Raw genomic sequence first — 21,967 nt, forward strand, 5'->3', positions numbered from 1 at the left:
TACACAGGGCTTTCTATCTGGGGTGAAAGGTCATTGAGAGGCTGGTGTGTGTGTGTGTGTGTGTGTGTGTGTGTGTGTGTGTATTGTAGCATCGGGAGATCTCCTTAAAGGAAACAAGGGGGAATGAGGAAGGTTCTGCTCGAGGGCGTTTTTTTATTTAAAGGGAAATATCGTAAGTGATTGACAGACGCAAAGCAGGAAAAAAGGAAAAGAGAAAAAAGGAAAACAAATTCAAGTTCAAATTTAGAATCTCCCTGCGTCAAAGTCTTACATTGGCAACAGGTGTTTATTGCACAGCAGATACAATAATAAAAAAAAGATCTGCAGCAAAACTCTTGAATTGTGATGAAATTAAAATGTTTCCTGTGTCAGGGCTGTGTGATTGAGCAGCTCCACGGAAGCTGCCTCATACTGATGTGTTTTTCTTCCAGAAGAAAGTACCTCAGAGCTGCTACATTCACTCTGAGAAACACCAGAACACACACACACACACACACATCCTACACACATAGAGCAACTGACACACAAAACAAAACAGAATCAGGTGAACAAAGCCAGGCTCTTTCATGTTGTCCCTCATGTTGAGTTTTATCTGTGATTAAGTTTTTTTTACATGTTAATTTTTTTTTTTTTAAAGTAGTTTAAAGTACATCACACATGTAAGGGTACATAACGTTGCTTCACACAGACACTTGTTGAAAATAAAGTGTAAATACTCACAGTCCCCGGAGTCGTAGCCAAATCTTTTCAATCTGTTCCGGCTGGAGGTACTTCAGGGCCGTGCTTTCAAATTCCTCAATCTCTTTGGTGGGAGACTCCATGTCAGATACTCTCAGAGTTCCGGATGTGCCAACACAAGATTTAAAAAAAAAAAAAAAAAAAAAAAAAAAGTTTAATCCCCTTTACGTGTGTGGTGAAAAAGAGGGGGGGAAAAGCAGATGAAGGTTGAGAAGCGCTGGAACCCAGGATGTGAGGACCAAGGTTTCCTCTTTCTTCAATCACATTTGCACCCAGAGCTGCGACAAACTGGTCACCATCCTTCCTCCCCCCCCCCTTTTCCCTCTTGTTTATATGTGAAGGAGAGAGAGTGTGACTGGAACTCAATAATAGTGCAGGGCAGTACACAAGTAGCTGTGACAGTGGTGACTCGTACCTCTTTCTGCTCTCCCTCTCTCCTCTCCTCTCTCTCTCTCTCACTTCGCTCCTGTGTGAGCACAGGGGTCCTGGAGCCGTGCCATGCTCTCCCAGCAACAACGGGATGCAGACGGCAGGGCAGCACAATCCGGGATTAACGCACACTGCCGAGCTCTCCACAAAAGAGGGAGGGAGGAGAAACACCAGCAGTCAAAGAGAGGGCGGAGTCTGGCTGATAATGAGAAACCATGTTCTGTTTCATCCACTGGAAACACCAGAGGGAGCGAGGGAGGAAAAGGGGTGGGGATGGAGAGGAAGAGGGGGACGAGACCTTTCGGCTGAAGAGATGAAGGTGTGAGTTCTCTGGTTTTACTGAAAGAAAATGACTGCACAAAGAAAAGCTTTTACTCTCTCTCTCTCTCTCTCTCTCTCTCTCTCTCTCCCTCCCTCAGTCAAGAGAAAATGACAAAGCTTGTTCTTCCTCTCTTTTTTTTTACCCACTAATTTAAAGACACACAAACACAGCTCTACTGACTCTAATGTCACCAAATAAACCCCCGATTCCAAAAGGTTAAGATCAACATTTAGATTGAATGTGCAAATGTGACAGCGTCCTCTCCATGATATATTCATTTCAAAAACATTGGGAATATGACTCCGGTGCAACATATTAAGTCTCCTTCCAGGAAGGATTAACTTGTGCATTGACACTGATTTGCTAGAGATTACTCTGATCCATTGAGCGTATTCAGGGCTGTCAATCCCCAAATACAAGCCTGAGAGAATCAGTGTTATTCTGTCCACGTCATTATAGAGACACAAAAACAGCTTCCAAAACATGGCTTTGTCCTCCATCGAAAAAAAAAAAAAAAATAACCTCTTTGCTTCATTTGGTCAGATACCTTGGCAGGTAGCGGGCCAGTTTTAAAATGAAGACCGTTTTATGAAGCCTGCAGTCATATAAGCCATCGCAACTCACCAGCTCCTGCATATATTATGTTTTATATCGCTTGTACACTGAAAGCATCAGTAATTACATACAAGAGCAGGGGGTACTTAGTGATGATATTCTGGTCAATTTGTTCTTAATAAAACATGTCTTTGCTAAGATATTGGCTTAATGATAGCGATTGTAAGATGGTGGAGGTATTAACCCTTAGTGCTAACGCGGCACAGATCTGTGTTGTTGAGTCAAAGTAATGATTCATTTGATATTGCATTATTAGTAGTAATATAAAGTAGCAATATTTGTGCAGACGTCACAAAAGGTTTTTCCTTTTCTTTTCATTCATAAAAACGAGCCGTGGGAACTTTCAACTGTGACCCATTTCCAAATTCAATACGATTTTAAACATTTTGATTACTTTTTTCTCAGGCGTGTTTATAAAGTTGGTGGAAATTATAAAAATCTTTCCTCAGATTGCCTAGGTTGTTCAGAAAAAAAGGATATAAGACACTCTATATTGCCTACAGTATTATAGCCTCTGTATATACGGTACATTTTAACACAGTAATGGAAAAAACATGCTCTGTGTTCTAAGGGTTAAAATCAGCATCAACATGAAAAGAATATCAATACAAATATATATATGGCACACAGTAGTATATGGTATTAAAAGTCCCCAGATTGTTGCCAACACACAGCCCTAATGATATGTTGCACAAAAACATTCTGCACAAACATGAACCTTTGTGAGCCTCTTGTTTTCTCTCCTTATTCTCCTTCTTTGCTGGCACACAGCTCACTGAAATGCCCCCACTTTCTGCAAGCGCCCTATCATACGCTCAGGTCTTTCAATTACTTGATGCAGGATGCAGGTATAATGCCAGGGCACCACCTCAAAGAGGCTCCTGCTTTCATCTGCTGAGATGGGTCCTTCGTAAGGAGGGAGGAGAAATGTTTCCCTGAGTGCCACAAAGCCTGCTGATGTTCTCTTCAAAAGCACACTCATCTTTGTCTCTTTCTACTTTTCTGTCTTTGCCTTTAAGTTTCTTTCTCTCTCTGATTCCTCAATCCACTCCTCAGTGTGTCACTGTTTGCTAGCCTGCCAGGCAACACTCGAGCTACAGGCAGAGCCGACGGGTCAACAGGAGGGGAATACGCTACAGTAACTTCACATTTCGCTGCATGCTGTTCACAGGTTTACAGCCCCGGGGACCCGATGCACCCTGTCATACATGTGCATGAGTGTCACTGAGCACTGGTGAGGAAGGTTCTGGCGAAAACATGGCAAGGATCAGGAAGGTCATTTTGAGATGCACAGCTCAAAAGAGAAAAAAAAAAAAAAAAGTAAGAATCAGTAGATTCTAGAAGCTGAGCTCAATCAAAAGGTCACATCTCTATTTGGTTTGACTTTCATGATCTGTCCCTTTGAGAGGTTTTCTGATATTTGATAACCTGCATTTATCTGGACACCTGATGGTCTTCTGTGGCCAGAGAGTATTCACAAATCATTCAAGTAGTCTTGTATAAATGACAGTAGTTCTATAAACATGTCATAACTGTCTCTACCTCACCTCCCTCTTGTCCTTTCTCTCCCCACTTGCTGTCCCCCACCTTACCTCTGTCCCCCATTATTCCTTTCACCCCAACCAGTCTAGACAGATGGCTGCACATCTTTGAGTCTGGTTCTGTCAGAGATTTCTTCTTCTGGGGAGGATTTTTTTCTCTCCACTGATGCCTAGTGCTTGCTTATTGTTTGAATTGTCTATGAACAGTGCCTTGAGATAATGTATGTTATGATTTGGCGCTAAACAAATAAATTTGAAATTGAGGTTAACCCTAACCAGGTGGCATGAGGAGTTTTTGCAATTGGATATTCACAGGCGTCACCTGCAACCAGGCACCTATTGTACAATTCCAGCTGTCAATCGCACTGGTTATTACATAATTACATAAACTGGTTATTATATAATTACCAGAATTCAAATCAAAACTACTCAGGAAACATAAATCAAGTAAGAAGTTTTTCCCACAGCAAACATATCACATCCACTTTGTATGTACAGTCTATGATCATGACTGACGGAACTTACACACCAGAGCTTTAAAAATGTTGCCACTGACCCCCACGTTACCAAACTACTGTGAAACTTTCAGTACTACGTTTCAAAGTGTTTGTTATTTTCAGAGTAAGGCAAGCACTGCCACATTCAAATCTATTTTCTGTTGCTGCAAGTGGAGGAGAGAAAGTAGTTGTTTTGGTGAGTTTCACGAATTAGTCGTGTTTTAGATATTCACACTTCTGTTGACCATTTTGTGCAACAAACAACTGAAAGAATATAAATGGCTTTTTTGCTACAAATGTGTGAAATCTTATCAACACATTTTTACAACAATTATCCGGATGTAGGTGACAGTGAACACACTGGTTTCTTTTTGAGCATATACACTGGGGAACCATGATATAAAGAAAAAACAAACAATTATGATTATAATTCTATGACTGAAGGCTCTATCTGGCTCCAACTCTGACTTGTTTTTGCTCTATCCTGTACGTAGACATTGCATATATACTGTACACTGAGGCATGGAATTTTTGATTATCATCCAACAATGAGCTCTGGTTATGATTCTGAAGACTTAGAGAGAAAACACATATAACATGAAATAGCAGGATCGAGACTGCAGCCTCGTGGAGAGAGACGTGGCCTCCAGCCTTTGTACCCAAGGAATCTCAGAGAATACTTTAATGACATTACTAGCTGATGAATGAAACACCTTGCAGGAAAAAAGCACAAGTGTGTGGGTTATTTGGCTGCCTATGACGTGAGAGCGGCACAGTGCAACAATGTTGAGAATGTTAGGAAATATTCAGAATACGCCACAATCTTTCATTTTGTCATTTTACAAACTACATGCCTTTAGGGAGTCCTTGCAAAATCCAGCATTAATTGCCTGTCTAAAGAGGTCCAAACTAGAAAAAAACACATCACTTTAATAACCTGTGAAAACTCACATAAATTCAAAAGGAGAATGAGGAACTAATTTAGCAGATAGAGTGATTAAGGAATTTTTGGATGCAAAATACTTGGTTCAGTTTCAAGATTGATGAGAACAACAGCCAAAAATGCATCTGTTTGTCTAATCATCAAAATATGTCCCTGGTTATTAAAATATCACCATGGATGCACACACAAAAAAACCCGGTGACTCAGGTCTGGTGAAAATGAATTATTTGCACGACTATGACATAGAGAGCAACTGGAAATTGTGCTCTGCTCAGGTATTCTTGTCACTGTGCTCGCGCGCCCTCAAAGCTCACACATCGAAATCAAGACATTAACGGCGCCGGCCATTTGGAGATACATGAAAAATTCAAATCTCATTTAAATTTCCAGGCGGTTCGATAAGGAGATCTATGCATCAAAATAACAATCGCCTTTGCTGTAATGACCACATTTTGTTGAGGATCATCTATCACAAAATGTGATTCCCATCTATACTTAATTCCTCTTTTTGTATTGGACATAGTGGAGATGAAAGGCTGGGTGGGAGAAATTGAGGGCATGCGGCCAACAGGCTATATTTATTTTCAGAGTGACGGAGATGGAAAAAAAAAAAACACAAAACAACCTGGAACCAGGCTGGAGTAGCACAGGGGGAACTTAAACAAAGTCTCATCTAATACACTTTATGAAGTTATTACCAAGGTCTAAACCTTATATTTGCCATTCTATGGCACTTATGGTGTGTGGAGGTATGCGACAATAAAGTCTATTAAGTGTTGTGCAGTCGCTGACTCAGCACAGTAGGACTGGCTTTTCTACCTGGAAGGGAAAACAATGCCAGTGAAAAATGGATGACATTTGATTTAAGATTTTAACTTTTGCAGAATGCAACCTTGATTTTAATGGAATCCGATGATGGCTTTTGGATGGATTTTTGTTGTGAATGTGTTGTAAGAGCAGGAGGTACAATTACAATAATAGCTTTTTGCCTTCTTTTGGCTACCAGCATGTTTTTTTTTGACAAGCTGATAAAGATTTGCAGAATATCTTGAAAACCTCATGCAGGTAAAATCTTATCCATCCATCATCTACTGCTTTATCCTCCACGTGAGGGTCACGGGGGGGTTGACAAATGATGACAGGCGGGGTACACCCTGGACTTTCAACAGTCCATCACAGGGACAAAAAAACATCCACTCTCTCGTTCCATTTAGTGTGCCAAATTTACCTTATCCCCAAATCTGCATGTCTTTGGACTGTGGGTTTTCGCCAGAGAACCCGGAGAAAACCCACGCACACTCTGGGAGAACATGCAAGAGAGAGCATGCAGAAAGGCCCTTGTTGTGAACAACAGGTCTTCTTGCTGCAAAAGGCTTGAGTGCTAACCACTGCACCAACCGTGTGACCCGTGTGTCATTAAGGTAGATCACACATTCTTAAGATATCGTAGGCTCAGAGGCTTAAATCTTTCGTTTTCACTCTGTCTTTACCTTCAGACATGTTATCAGTTATACAGCTCCCAGGCGAGTCCTACAGCGATCAGTATTGATAATGTATCAATACCTCAACTGCGCTAAAAAAACAGCGCTATCTCCGACAGTCAAAATGATTGCACATCATTTCATTTAGCACCACTGGATTGGAATCCAGCTTCCAATCAAAAGCTTTTAGCTCAAAGCGATTCAATGCCAAAAAATTGCACAGCAATTGTGTCTTTGTCACAGCCAATAAAAGTGCATGTCAAATCCTCTTTATGGGCCAAATTATCACTTTAAAATTGCTTTATTACCAGTGCCTCGGCTGACACAAGTCAATGTTAGTATCCCAGTGGAGCCATGTTCCCGGTCATCTGACAAACCCTCACTCCAACCTTTAGATCTTTTTTTAAGTTACTCTGGCTTACTAACTGCTGCAGTGTCCCACTATGCATCAGTCACATTTTAAACACAGTAGCTTGTCTGAGCTCGGCAGGTCTGTGGTCTAAATGTAGACTGGATAATCCACACAAAGAGCTTACAGGTGTAAGAGAGTCAAGTGTTTGTTTTACAATCCTAATACTAGAGGGCCAAAGGAGGTTTATTTCTAACTATACTATATAACAAAACCATGTTTGAAAGCTATATCATTTAAACACCAGAGTCTTTTGCGACAATAGTGCATACTGTAGGCTGACGTGAGTCTTTGCTGACACACGGAAAAATATAGTAGTAGTATATGTATATGTATATATATATATATATATATATATATATATATATACACATACATATACATATATATATATATATACATATACATACATATACATATATAGTAGATGAATGATATTTCCTGTGTTCGGGTTCACTTCAAGGTCAAGGCTCTGAAAGCAGCACACTCACAGTAACTCACAGAGATCAGAATGACAAAACACCACAACAAAATGATGCTTCAAATGTGCAACAGGACAGAAAATACTCATCTAATCACAGTAGATCATCATTGCAAATGTTAGCTTGGCTTTCTTTAATCTTTGTTAAGCCCTTAACTATATTTATAATCAGTTAGTCACACATGTCAATAATAATAATTTAGACAGCAGTGTTAGAGGTTGCACTACAGTCATTTTGATGAATAGCTCAAACATTTGCACGTGTGCTTCCAGTCACACTGGTTAGAGGATTCTCATTAGCCAGCTAGTGAAGCCAGTGATGGAGGTTGTCGCTGCCCCTGGGATGGCAGCGGGAGGTCTGTGAGCCTGCGGCTACAGCTAAAGGTAGGGTCACCCCTCTAAAACTGTGGGCCGCCACAGAGGAGACGGCCACCTTAATCAGCTGCACAGTTCACAGCGGCACATTGCAGTCAATTAACCAGCAAATAAATAACACTGCTGATCACGGAGGAGCTATTAGTATGTGTGATTAGAGATGAGAAACCCGTGAATCATGTTGGTCCGATAACTGCCAAAATCATTGGATCGGTATTGGAAAAAGAAAAACCTATAATTCAATCATGTATCCTAAATTTGGTGTAAATTCTCCAACTAAACACAGGCAGAGTACTTTGAGAACAGATGTCGAATCATGTATCCTAAATTTGGTGTAAATTCTCCAACTAAACACAACACAGGCAGAGTACTTTAAGAAGAGATGTCTACCACCACAGTCCTGACAAGAATGTGAGTGTGAGCAGCAAATGTCTTCCACGCAATTGGAGCATGAGTTACAGTTAGGTAGTGAATGCATCAGACAAATGTAATATTAACCGATAATTAAATAAAATGCAATGCCGTGATACTGACTCTGACACAAAAAAGTGGTACTGAGCCATCACAATGTGTGATTATGGGTTTGTTTTTTCTTTTTACATGTCTGTTAGTGTAAAACAACTCCACAAGTTCTTAAAAATGCTACATTTATGAACATAAACCTCTTCTCAAACAGGAAATGTGCGTTGTGCTGCCCAGCCAATCAAATGTGTACGTATATTTTAATACCAACAATCCTAGAGCTCTGAAACTAAACTGAACAAAGACCTACCATCAAAAAGTCCACAGTCATTCTAACCTCAGCATAACCTCATGGCACGTGTTAGACGAGCACGAAGACTGGCTGAAGATCCACAGTCACAGTACAGCTGCCATCATTCTTCTCTGTTGGAGCCCAGAGTCACGAGAGACAAGAAGTTCTCTATGTTAACAACTGCCAGCAGACTGGATGAAGAGCGATTATGTGATTTATCAGTCAGACTCCTTTTTTAATCAGCCCATTATTTTTCATTAGCTGGCTGATATGTATACAGCAAGTTCCTGCGTTTTTGTTCTCATAAACTTTGAAATGCGTGTAAATCAATCCATCCATTTTCTACCACTTTATCCTCCACATGGGGTACACCCAGGACAGGTCACTAATCAGTTTTATACCACTTTATCCTCCATATGAGGGTAGCAGCGGGAGCTGGAGCAATTTTGTGTATCATTTGTTATATTTTATGAGATGGAGAGCAAAAAAGACAATATCAGCCAAAATAAATAAATGGGCATATTGTATCCACCGTGGGCTGCTCTGACTTCTTAAAAACAGCATCTGCCACATAAAAACCCAAGTGGGTCGACCTCTCCTCCTGGTGGAGGTTGGGGGGCAGAGGGGCAATTTCCGGCCTGTTCTTTTGACAGCAAGTAAAAAAAAAACAATGGGCACTGAGGTAGAGGAAGATGAGTCATCTGTACAAGCACTGATGCAGCGGCAGCAGAGAGGGTGTCACGATGACCATGGTTTAGAAGAAAAGAGTCAGAACAGCCCGCCATCTGGACACATTGGAGTCTGATCAGCTGATTCATCACTGACGATGTTTCCAAATGTACCTGATGTTTTCCCCCCCCCCCCCACAGTAAAGGCTGCAGTGTGAGGAAATTTGATAAAGTGTTTCTAATATTCATCTTAATGCTGAATAACAGAAAACTGTATTAGTGCAACGGTCAAATAAAATGGTTGGTTTAACCTTTTGAATGTAAAATCCATGTGCAATGGCAATCCCAAACGCTTACACTAAGCACACAAGTGAGTCAGCGTGTTTTTAAACACCATTAGTTTCATATTATCACCCGTGTAGCGGCATGCACTATTTTAGGAGCAGCTGTGATCCAAAAACAATGTCAACAGTCGCTGTGTATCTGAGGTATTAGGCAGCCATTCAGCTCAACTGAATAAAGTCAAAGTCAATCAGTTTTGTAAACTGTGGGACTGAGTGGAAAACTGCAATCCAAAACCTAATCTTCATCACCTCGACCTGATTCTTAGCTCCACTTAACCTCAGGTATTGACAACTATTACCTCCTGTCCTCTAACTCACAACCATTCAGGCGGTTACACGTCATGTCATCAGTCTCCATCCTCCAATAAAATCTAATTATTATCACCTGGAGGATAACGGCCAGCACTGGCCTTGGAGGTGATGTGGTGGTTACATAATTTTATGGATTACTCTGAGGTCTGCAGTCATTTAATCGCCCTTTTCCATTTGTCATTCAGTTGTAGATCCATACAACTCCCTGTGGATTCTCCCTCCATTAACCACCGCTGGCCTGGCCGAAGACTTCGGCTGACCTTAAGAAACAAGGAAGAGGCTGTCTGTCTGTTCAGTGTGAGTAATGCAGAACTAGGACTATAGAGATGTTCTTTAGAGGCCACATATGCCTGAAAATCCCCACAATCAGTATTTTACCAGCCAAATTACTTTAACGAATAATTGTTTGACTTTTTTTAAATGAACACATGGCTGTGACAGCTCACACAATGCTGATTAAGCCTAGTGTCACACAACTCTCTGTGTCTCAGCATTGTTTCCCCTTTGCGTCTCTGGTGACACACAGTACACACAGTTTACATCATGACTGATGGAGGGAAGGCAGGACAGCAGCTGACCTTATGTTAGGGAATTAACCCAGGTTCTCTGAAACAAATGTGGAAAGAGAACTTACCCCTGGTTCTCTGAAACCTGAGTGAGGTGTGAGGTAGTGAGATAGCAAAACTAATGTTGAAAGAGAACCTAAAACCCTGCAGGTTCACCTGAGATGTGGGGTAAATCTGGGCGGGGCGGCCAGTGACACTAGCAGTGTTACACACTGGAGCTTTAATTGAAACTGCTGGTATAACTGAAATTAATCATTTCCTAGCAGGGCAGAAGACACTTATGCAAATGGTTTCTGCATCTGCCAAAGACTTAGCAGCATGCATTCATGCTAAATCTTGCTTGGCATTTGTTCGCCCACACTGATTAAAAGCTGAAGTTATGTCTTGACAAAAGCCAGTGAAATAAGTCAGTGTTTCTGTGGACAAATTAGCTGTTTCCTCTGGGGGGAGGGGGGTTCTTTTAGCTGCATCCATCAGCAGCGGCTTATTATTAAAAACAAAGCTGTGGCTTTTAAACTAAGGAGCACGTCGTGTCCAGTTGAGTGGAAAATTACTTTGTACCCCATTGTTGAAAACCATACCTGTGTTCAGACGGGGATTCTGGATGAGAACACGTGTATACTGTAATTTGAGATAACATAGAGAAACACCAGAGAAGAAGCATGCGTTGCCACAGTGACTCAAACTGTATAAATGCTTGCTTAAACCTTAAAGCTTGCCATAACTCCTGGCCTATTATGCATACAATCAAGAGGTTGTTATCGAGCACTGGGTGCATTTTTAGCATCCTCTGACAAACGATCCCTTCTTACCACCTGCGGCATTTGTGCCGGTCCCCAGAGCCATCAAGGTTAATTGGAATCAGGCGTTAAAAGACGTTCAATATTCCAAAAGTGACAACAAATTATGTTAATGGTGGTTTGCAGTCCCTGTTATCAAGGTGGAATCAATCATGTCCATATCCCTTGAGGTCAGCAGCTGTACATAGCAATTAGCATCGTATGTGTAGGTGCACTTGTGTGTGTGTGTGTCATGCTAAATGTCAGACAGATGATTATTTTTTTTCATAGAAAGTAAGCAGAGCTTCTAATCTTGAAAACACCTCCAAAATAATTGGAGTAAAGACCGATATATTGTGCAGAATAAGGCCTTTATGTGTATGTTGCTTGGTTTCTTCCCTGTTAATTGCTGAGGAGGGATATCGACAGTATGCAAATTGCACCTGTGCAAGATAATGAGCAGGACATAAGCTGTCAATCGTCCTAGTGATGGCTGGCTGACACCGGGTTCACTCCGTCATAATTAACAGACGACAACTATTTCTCTGTGGTTTTGGTAATGGCAGCAAACCTGATGGCCGTTTTCTCTGTGGCTTCTGGTTCATCTGCTGCAGGAAGCTCGTCGGCCAGAATCTCCTCGGGACTTCGCGGGTCGTTCAGGGGCGGCTTCTGCTCTTTGCCTTTGATCCCCATCCCGGCAGTAATGGCATTCCACAAGGCACTCTGGGATTTAGAGCCTGCAAATGAAAAGGAGAGGAAAAAAGGTTTCAGTCTTTTTTAGGAATAAAGACTGAAATGCATTGTCTTTAAATTCACTTCCTTTAAATTCTACTTTAACTTTAAGAGCCTCTCACTTGAAGGGAGAACAGAATTACAGTAAGTGACTTTATAATGCTGCCCCCATGTGGATATTAGATGTCAGTGCTAGTTTGCATTTAGAAGTAATGCACTTACTACACAGTAGACAAGTGTAGTGCCACCACTGTAACTCATAAACCTTTCTTAACCATTATCAATTCAACCATTTATCCCATTTTCAAGGTATTATGTACATGAATGTGCAACATACTGAAATAATGGTGAATATGAAATCAAAATTTTACTTGACAGTTGTGCGGACGTCTTTACCACTGTAACTTCCATACAAGTAACCCCATATTCAGATCAGAAAGGTGAAATGATTTAAAATGGATGACTTCAGAAAGGTGGCAAATGATGAAGGGTGACTTTATGACCATTAAACTTACGTGAAAAACTGGCCTGAGGTCTGGTGGAGCTCTCTCCATCTTCATTTGCCACTGGAGGAAGAAAAGAGATAGAAGAGATGACAGAATTAGTGTAAATAATTATAGGCCATGGTTGAAACATGAAATCAACCTTTTGTTTGTTTATTTATTGCATTTTCTTCCAGCGCTCAGCGTGTTTCTGAACTTATTCAGGTCAGGTCACACATTCACATGGATAATCACATATCTATTTACCCCCACGTTGTTTTTATGTCTTCTCATTTCTAGGAGGTGGTGAACCTTGCACAGAGCCACAAATGTTATATTACTGTTCCATTAATATAAAATGGCCCTCGAGTGTGATTTAAGTGACTGTGAAAGTACTGTAATTGCTGCCGTCACTTCGTCGTGCCCTGCTGGCATCTCTGCCCACTTACCACAGCACAGTGTGTTGATCACAAAACAACGTTGCTATGGGGGAAAAACAACTCACCGTTGACAAACCTGAGAGCTACGGCAAAATAACACAGACGTGAAAATAGTAAGGTGATGAGTGGAGAGTCAAAGCTCAGAAGGTCATTCTGACAACCTCTGCTGTCCACTGAGAAAAACACAAATGTTTACGAAATAATACTGTGTGAGCACAATTTCTGTTCTAGTTCACAGACGCCATAGTAATAATACAATTCTGAGACTTTCAAGTACGTCTGTTAAATATTACGCTATACGTATAACATGTCACACTCCTTTATTACTTCAATCTTACTAGTATAAATTATTTGACAAACTTTATCCTTCACCACCACCCTGCAGTTGAATGCTGCATTTTCCTTTGTAGCCACTAGATGTCTACTCAAATGTTTAGACTGTGAGAAAGTCAGGAATAAAGAGGACTTCAAATATGAGACAGGTTTGAGGTTGTTCTTTGCATCTGCACAGACATTGACATCTCTTTTGTGGTCATTTTGTGTTTTCTTTGAGCCTTTGTGGTTGTTGTGTTTGTCTTTGAGATAGTTTTGCACATCTATGTGGTAGTTATGTCACACATTTCAGCTCAGTTTGCCTTTGATACCGTGTGAATTTAAAACCAATGGTGTATTTTCATCTCTAATCTGAGTATTCACATTTTAAATATTATTTTCAGTTGTTGATATTGCTTATGTCTTTTTGTACATAAACACTAGTTTAAGAACAGCATTGAATAGTTAGCACTTAACTAAAAACCACCAGACTCTCTATAGCATAACTTCAGGTTTATTGTCTGTCTTGAGCTAATTGAACGAGCCAAAAAATAACAATAATAATAAAAAGATCACTCAATTCTGCTTGGGCCAAAATTATCAGGTGAAGTTGGAAGAAGATAATATACAAATATTCAAAATGATGACACTCCTTCGTTTTAGTCATGATTCAGTGAATTGCTTCAGGGTTCAGGTTAATTGACTGAAAGTAGTCACATCCCTCTCACAGGGACTGAAGGTGACTGTGAAAAGAAAGTAATTCCATTCATGTGCAGCACAATTACAGAGTAGACCACTGTCTCTGAGTCAAGAGCTCCCAATTCACGGCTTAGTGGACTGAAAAAAAACATGACAGCGCTCACTTCATTGCTGTTAAAACCAGAGATGTATAGTAACCAAGAGCTATTTCAATACTGTACTTAAGTACTAAAAGGCTGTATCTATACTTTACTGGAGTATTTTTTTTTCTCTAACTTCATTAAATGCTGCAACATTTTTGTGAAAAAATGGAATTCAAAAAGTCACCTTCAAATTTGGAGAAACATATCAAGGTAAGTTACAAATGGCACAGCAGCTTGAGCTATCAGTACGCGCTAGCTCAGTAGCTAGCTACCCGCGGTTCCTGACGTGACACAATACTACTTCTACTTTTACTATCAGTACTTGAGTAGTACATTTTAAAATAAACTACTTGCAATACTTATGTGCAAAACATGTTGAATATGTGTGGACTTCCACTTAAGTGTGGTGCTTAAAAAACACTTCAACTTCTGCTGAATTCACTTTTTGATAGTGTGTACTTTTGTCTTGTCTTGGTCTCTAGTACTTTATACATATCTGGTTAAAACTAAGGTATACATGTTTTCTGAGTCAAAGCTGGTTCGGTACAAGAGAGAAATGTCAAAGAAACAGAGTTGAAAAACACACAAAGATCAATAAATGATGGGATACTTACCAAGAAGAGACCGGAACAAATGGAAGGAAACTAATGCAGCTTTTTTTGTACTCAACAAAGGGGAGATAACGGGACACAGGTGACAACAATTAGAATTTGGTGTGAATGATGCAAGAGCAGGAAGTAAAGTAAACAGATGCACACAAGGTGGAAACAATTCAATATTAAACAGGAAGTGCTTTAGACAAGGTACATGAAGGATGAAGGATGCTACAAATTAAAACAGGAAGTGACCACCCAGAACAATGAAAAGCCAGAATTCAAGGAATTACAACAAATATCATCCGAGTCATACAGAGGCCAAACAATTAAACAAGAAAGAGTTCCTTTTTAGGGGATCAGTAGAAATGTTGTGTTCATATTTTCAACTGTGACATGTTTATGAGCGTTTAAAGGTGTCCCGGTGAGTCGACTTATAGAGCGTGTTTAATGTCCTCGCGGAGAACCCTGACCTGGCCCACGGTCGGACTAAATCTATGATATACACGAACATCTGCAGGCTCACGGCTTAGTTCCTCAACCTGTGGATTTCCACGGCCATATCTGAAAGATCGTGTGACCTTTGGCGTCCCCGAGCGCCGTCCTTTCACTGCGGCCTGTTGATCTCTGAGATGAAACGCTTTTTAAATATTCCTTTCATATCATGTACACTCACGACCTCCCCTTCAACTTCTGCTTTTTTCTTTGTGTTTCTCAGTTCTGTTTTATTGTTGTTATTTTTATTATTAATGTTAATGAATGAACTTTTAAAAACAGCATCAGAGCACGTTGCAGTGACCTTTAGGTAAATGTCACGTAACGCGACAATCTTTGTCATTATAATTTCAGTCTGCAGTTATACATTTATAAATTTTGGCTTGCTGTGCTCGATTGTGCTGTGGATGTGGGCGGACCCTCCTCCTCCTCATGATGATGCTATCATGATCTGTTGGTGGACATTTGGCAATTGTGTGATAAAAAGGCCTCATGATCCACCTTCATCCACTTACTTATGTGTGTGTGACTGGATTTCTCCCATTGCCAGAAAACACAGGCTTCTTGTCGTCTTTCTGTGATGGATGTAAGAAATAATGTTTCATTTGGACTCAGAACAACACTCTTGCATGTGGAGCAAATTAAACCATCAGTAACTGAAAATTTGATTCAAGACTCAAGATGTTCCTGGAGGGAAGTTAACTTTTGAACTGAGACTCAAGAGAATTAAGTCAAAGACCATAAAATGAAATATGTTTTTTCTGTAAATTGCTACATATATTTGTTCAAACCAGTGACATCAGTGATATTTATTAAAAGTTGTGTATTTCATTGTAAGGTGAGTGTAAGTGTGATTGTAAGGAAGAGTCTTTGTGAATAAGGTTAGAGAAGTGAGGTTAACCCTTAGTGCTCACACGTGCACCCATGGCCAGAATAATACACAACTCCTTATATGGACATCCTGGGGTGCGTGTTTATAGTTCACATATTCAGGCTTTAAAAAATGTGTGTTTTGCCTTCTTATGTGTTGTTGAGTCAAAATTATGATTCAATTCATATCACATTTTTAGTAATGAATAAAGTAGCAATAATTGTGCGGAGGTCACAAAATTAGACCGTTTTTCTTTGCTTTTTGTTCATAAAAACGAGCAAAGTGACCTTTGAACTGTGACATATTTCCAAATTTCACAAATTCAATCCGACTTTAAACATTTTGAGTACTTTTTGCTCAGATGTGTTTATATAGTTGGTGAAAATTTTTTTCATCAGATTTTCTAGGTTGTGCTGAAAAAAAGGATATAAAAGACTCAATATTGCACATTCTTATAGCCTCTGTATGTACTGTACGTTTTAACATAGTAATGGAAAAAAGCAGCCAAAATGCTCTGTGTTCTCAGGGTTACTAAGTATTCTGTTTCCCATAAAATCAATAAAGATACAATAACATGCTTTCAACAATGTACCATAGCATGACAACTATGGATTTACATCTCCTGAATTAAAATCCTGTCATTTTTAAGAGGATTTCCCCACAATTAAATGCTGTAAACTCAGACCAGTACGTGGCGACAGAGTCAGGTGTCATTTTTCCAAAACATCGCTCTGTTTTGCTGCTGCAAATGTCATGCTATTGTTTTTTTTGTTTTTTTAAAGCAATTACATGTGTTTAGTCCGTGTGCACATTCCTTTATAGCTTTTGCTCCACTGGAGTGGAATAGAGAGCCCTGCTCTTCTTTTTCCACGTGGCAAATTGTTTTATGAGTGCTCAGCTGACGATGGTTTTCATGGGTTCACAGTGAACAAGCTTTGATTTGACGACATTCTTGTTTAAAATCTTAGTTGGACCATCAAGGAAATGAGGATTTTTGGGAAATGTGGGACAGTTTACCCCAACATTAAGCAAGAGAGGCAGACACTGTGAGTTGCCATAATAAAGTAACTTTTCCGGCATTTTACTTAAATTTTAATTGCAAGTGAATTTGTAAATGTATCGGTTCTACTGAGCTCATGTTGCTTATTAATTACAGAGCACTGCGGTTTGATGCTTTTCTGTCATTAAAACTTCGTCAACAACTTATGTGTGTCATTTCTTTTTTAAACTTAATTAGCGCCACATATAAAAAAAAAATCAAATGTTCTGACGAATATCATTAATGGCACTGCGAGTCATGATCACTTATTATGTGCTTGTTTAAGATGCACTCTGGTGTACCTTTGCACATAATAACCTGCCATCCTCACTTTATTATACCATTGTTTTTCATTAGCCATTAGAGGATGAAGAACATTTCAGAGCAAATATATAATACAGTGTTGTTGTTTTTTTTACCCTGGTTATATTATTTTTTAAAAGACACGGTGGGGAGTGATTCAGTCGGCAAAAGACCAAGAATCACAAGTCCAGCATGTAGAGTCTTTACAGTGAGAGAAGTACAAAAAGCTTGTCAGTAATTCTAAGTTTTGTTTTCAACAGAGCAATGCTTTGTTCAAAACTGGCAGATTTAAAATAAACTCTTTCACAACGACACAAAAGACAAACGAACAAAGAGTCAGGCTCTGTTTGCTGAAAGATCAAAACTGAAAAACCGTTTATGATTGGACAAAATGACAAAGCGAATACAAGGGTGGAAAAAGTGTGATGGAAGAGAAAAACAGAAGAGAACAGAACACATTGGCCTCGCTGTTGGAGTTTGGACATCAGCATAACAAAGCTAACAAGGATTACACAAGACCAAATATCTCAGCTGGAATCTCAGCAGAGGCTGAGAGTTGAAGCTTCCTGCTAAATAGAGGAGTAAACACAAGGTGTCCAGTCAGGCAATGAAGTAGCGTGGATAGCAGGCACGCTTCAGAGGAGGTGATTGGCTTAACACTGTGTGGACTGAAACCTTGGCCTAGCCAGCGATTGATTGTGACACTCGTGGGTTACCATGACAACTGCCATACTTGTGGGTACTACTAACGGCAGTGATATCGGCCACATGTGACTGAGGCAGGGTTTTTTAAGAGGTAACTGGATGTGTCTATGCAAGCCGAGAAAATACAAAGTCTGTTTTCTGTTCCATCATTTCTTTTTTATAATGCTTCAAAGCCACACACCTGTTTTTGTGTCCATGTGTCCTATAAACCGTCTTGTTAGTGTAATATCTCGTTATATTAGGAATGATGGGTGCCTGATACATAGGTAACTACAGGTAGACCAATTCATCTGGATATTTGTCTTCTTTTTTTTCATCATTGGCATCAACTGATTATTGTTTAATAATATACATTTATACATTTTTGATCTCAGAAACTTGACAAACCTTATTTGTTTTCATCTGAAAATGTCCATGTTTTATTTATTTCCTATTTGGTTCATAGATTATTTTTATTTAAAAGTAGTGCAGACACACAGTGTAGGGGTAGAAACAAGACCATAAGTGTCTGATAAGTGGCTCAACACATGGTTATTTTTGTATTGAGCAGTTTTGCACATCACTTGTTATCATGAACCTGTGATATATTGTTGATCCTAGACTCGTGTGTCAATCAGAGTCGTGATTTAAGGTTCGGGTCTCTTAAGTTTGGAAATGCCTGTATTATCAGATAAAGGAAAAACTAAAATACTGCATCGGTAAATCACAACTAAGATCATACAATGAGGAGAAATGTGCGGAATTTGAAAGAAAAACGTGATTAAAATCACAAAACCCATCTTTAAATTTCCTAACCACATGATTACAGGATATTACGTTTAAAAGATGCCATTATAATCAGTCTCCCGCAGCTCTTGAGGAGGAAAATGTCTGTCTCTTTAGTTACTAAAATGCTCCGCTATGTTCACACTCTCATCATCATCATGTGCTCACAGCAGTTCGGTGCGGTGGCGTGGGTGTATCAGGGCTTGTGTTTGCTGAAAACAGCTGCCTACGACATCAGAGAAGAAAGGTCGACGAGAGCGGTGAACTAAAGCGGTAAAGTTGTGGGCTGTGAAGCCAAAAAACAGGGAGCAGGAAAAAAGCTCTGCAAAGGTGAGGTGAGATGCATGGAGCGTGATCACTCTCAGTGGGAGTGACCTTTAACAAAATACTGATCATTAGACAGCCACTATTAACACAGAGATATGTATGAGTGCAGCATAAGATGATTGTACTTTTATATTTACATGTATGAATTATAACAAGTTAGTAAATGTGAGTCCCTGACCCAGACCCAGTGACACATTAGCAGGTGTTAATTGTCAGCTGTGCTAAAAACCCCTGCTGTGGAAACACCGACAGTCGCTTGGCAAAAAAAAAAGTAGCACCGCTCACTTCTTTAAGCGATGCAGTGTTGAATGTGCAGTTACAGTATCAGTTGAGTTGTTTTCTGAGCTTTAGTGGAAACAGATTGAAAACGCGTTTCTATTTTACACAATAAAACCGTAAATTAGCGGCTTTTGGGCGGACGGCACAATTTTGTTTATTATCACAACTTTGTCCACTTTGGTGTGCACACACAACAAAGCTGTCAAACAAGTTCTCGTGAACTACTGAACTACTCACATCCCTCTATTTTCCACAGTGCTTTAACACTTACTGCGATGAGTTGTCACAAGAGCTACAAAAAACACAACAAGGCAAGGAGCACATAAGTTTGTCTACACTCTGGTTGTCAAGACAATAGCATGAAATCTTGGATGACGTCAGGTGCGCACTGCTTAAGTATGAACCCTCCTCCACCCTTGTTTCCATGGTGTAGTTGCATGACAGAGCCAAGCATCAACTTTCAGCAGAACGGACTAATGTGTCGACTTGTGCAGCGGCTGAGATGTGATGTGATCAGCCTCACGCTCGCTCTCACACACACACACAGCACTTAAATGCATCCAGCTCACATGCAAACACACTTCACCGCTTCTCGTGCTCTGCCTTCCCTTCCCATCCTTACCTATGGTGATGTTGAAGCCATCGATGCTGAAGGTGGCACTCCGACCCTTTCTAAAGCGATGCTTCTTGGAGTTTGCTTCCATCTCTCTGTGGCACCGTGCCGTCACCCCCTGCACTCCCTGTTCTTCTATGCCTCTTATCAGTTGCCGTGTCTTGCTTCAGTTTTGAATGTGTGTAACTCTCCTCGTGAGGGGAGGGAAGGGAAGGGGAGAGGGAAAAAAAGAAAAGAAAAGAGAACGTAGTCCTGCGACTCCAGTTAGTGCTCAGAGAGAACTGTCAAAGACTCGCTACTTCTCGTTTCACGCACCAAGCTGTAGAATTTCCATCAAGTCCTCCTCCCCCTTTTCTCTGTTGTAGATATTGTTTTTCTTGCTCTCTCTCGCTTCTCTCACCTCAACAAGCTAATTTCAAGGAGCTTATGGCTCTTGATTTGTTTTTCTTCACTCCAACTCCCTCCACCCCTCCCACCCTGCTCTCTCTCTCTCTCTCTCTCTCTCTCTCTCTCTCTCTCTCTCTCTCACTCTCTCACTCTCTCCTCATCTCTTTTCCCCAAGAGGTAGAGTGGGTGTGTGTGTGCGGTGGGAAGTGGTGGTGGTGGTGGTGTTTGGGAGGAGAGGACATCTCTCGAGGTCTTTAAATGATCACGACTCCTCCTACTGTCAAAAAATGTATATGCCAAATACATAAAGCTCAGACATGGTGTGACAAAGTCCTATTCTACTTTTGTTCACACACAGACACACACACACACACACAGTCAGAAATGGACTCTAGAATCACATGATGGTGCATAAGCACTAAGCAGATAGAAAACAGAGGCTGTGAGAGTGATTATGTGTGATTAAATCAATCCACCTGCTTTTAATTCTAGCAGGTTAACCATTTAGAGATAATGCCATTTGGCAGTTTTACACACACACGTTTGTTTTAAATGAAGAAAATCAGGCTTATATTGCCCAGCTACAATTCAATTAGTAACTGGGTAATACATTATTTATACATTTAATCATTTAAAGACATATGTATGTACAAACATATATATATATATATATAAATATATATATATATATATATATATATATATATATATATATATATACATATATAAATATACTGTACATATACATTTTGTAAAACTGGAATTTATTTTTAATTTTATTGCTGCACAGTTGCACAGTTGGGCTTGTTGCAAAGTCATTTCACTGGGGGTGCACTTGTACATCCACATGTGACAAATAAAAATCTAGAATCTTGAATCTTGAATATACACATAAATACGTGTGTATTTAGCCAAGGACACTGTCTTTTTTGGTACCTTCCTTTTATGTTTATTCAAATTCACTTTCTTTCTCGCAGTGCACATCCACACGCACACATATACCCACATACACACACACACACACACACACCTGCTGCACACACCAGATCAACAAAGAATAAAAAGCTCCCCTTATTAGCACCATCTGACATTTAGCTAGGGATTTTTTTCTCTCTCTTTTTTTCTGTGTTTCATTTCCTCATGATTAGTGCCTGTGAGTGCTCTTTACGAGGGTTTCTGGTTTGTTCTCACACTTTTTTTCAATTGCACCATTTGTGTATAATAGCACATGGAGAGATCAAAAGATAATGTAAAGTTGTTTTTTTTGTTTTGTTTTTTATCAACTGGATCAAAAGCTGACATGTTTCTAACTAACATGGTTTACAGACACATGGGGTATTTAGAAGCCTTAATATATGCCCACATCATTAGAACAGTTAATATATGCTGCATGACGTCAGCATAACAGCGATAACACCTACATCCTATACAACTGCATGTAGTGATCTGAGTGACCACGACTTATTAAATAATGCCTAATCTATTAAAATCAGGCAGTATTATATTATATGAGTTATGCAGAGGTTAA

At 39.9% G+C, this 21,967-nt stretch overlaps 1 protein-coding gene across 4 annotated transcripts in view; it reads right to left on the minus strand.

Moving 5' to 3' along the window:
- The window catches only part of pde1cb (phosphodiesterase 1C, calmodulin-dependent b), a 97,370-nt gene that overhangs the window by 66,030 nt on the left and 9,373 nt on the right, over window positions 1-21,967 (minus strand). For 2 of the 4 annotated variants that reach the window (XM_058626312.1, XM_058626304.1), the window contains exons 2-3: window positions 12,502-12,552; window positions 11,826-11,991 (exon numbers count right to left, since the gene is read on the minus strand). In XM_058626312.1, the coding sequence (XP_058482295.1) occupies window positions 11,826-11,991; window positions 12,502-12,552 (217 nt within the window). Of the gene's footprint in view, window positions 1-720; window positions 1,586-11,825; window positions 11,992-12,501; window positions 12,553-20,061; window positions 20,419-21,967 lie in introns of those variants that run through there. The other 2 variants (XM_058626320.1, XM_058626330.1) reach the window with 2 other exon arrangements.

The sequence above is a fragment of the Solea solea genome, chromosome 1 (genome assembly GCF_958295425.1).
Source record: "Solea solea chromosome 1, fSolSol10.1, whole genome shotgun sequence".
Taxonomy (NCBI): domain Eukaryota; kingdom Metazoa; phylum Chordata; class Actinopteri; order Pleuronectiformes; family Soleidae; genus Solea; species Solea solea.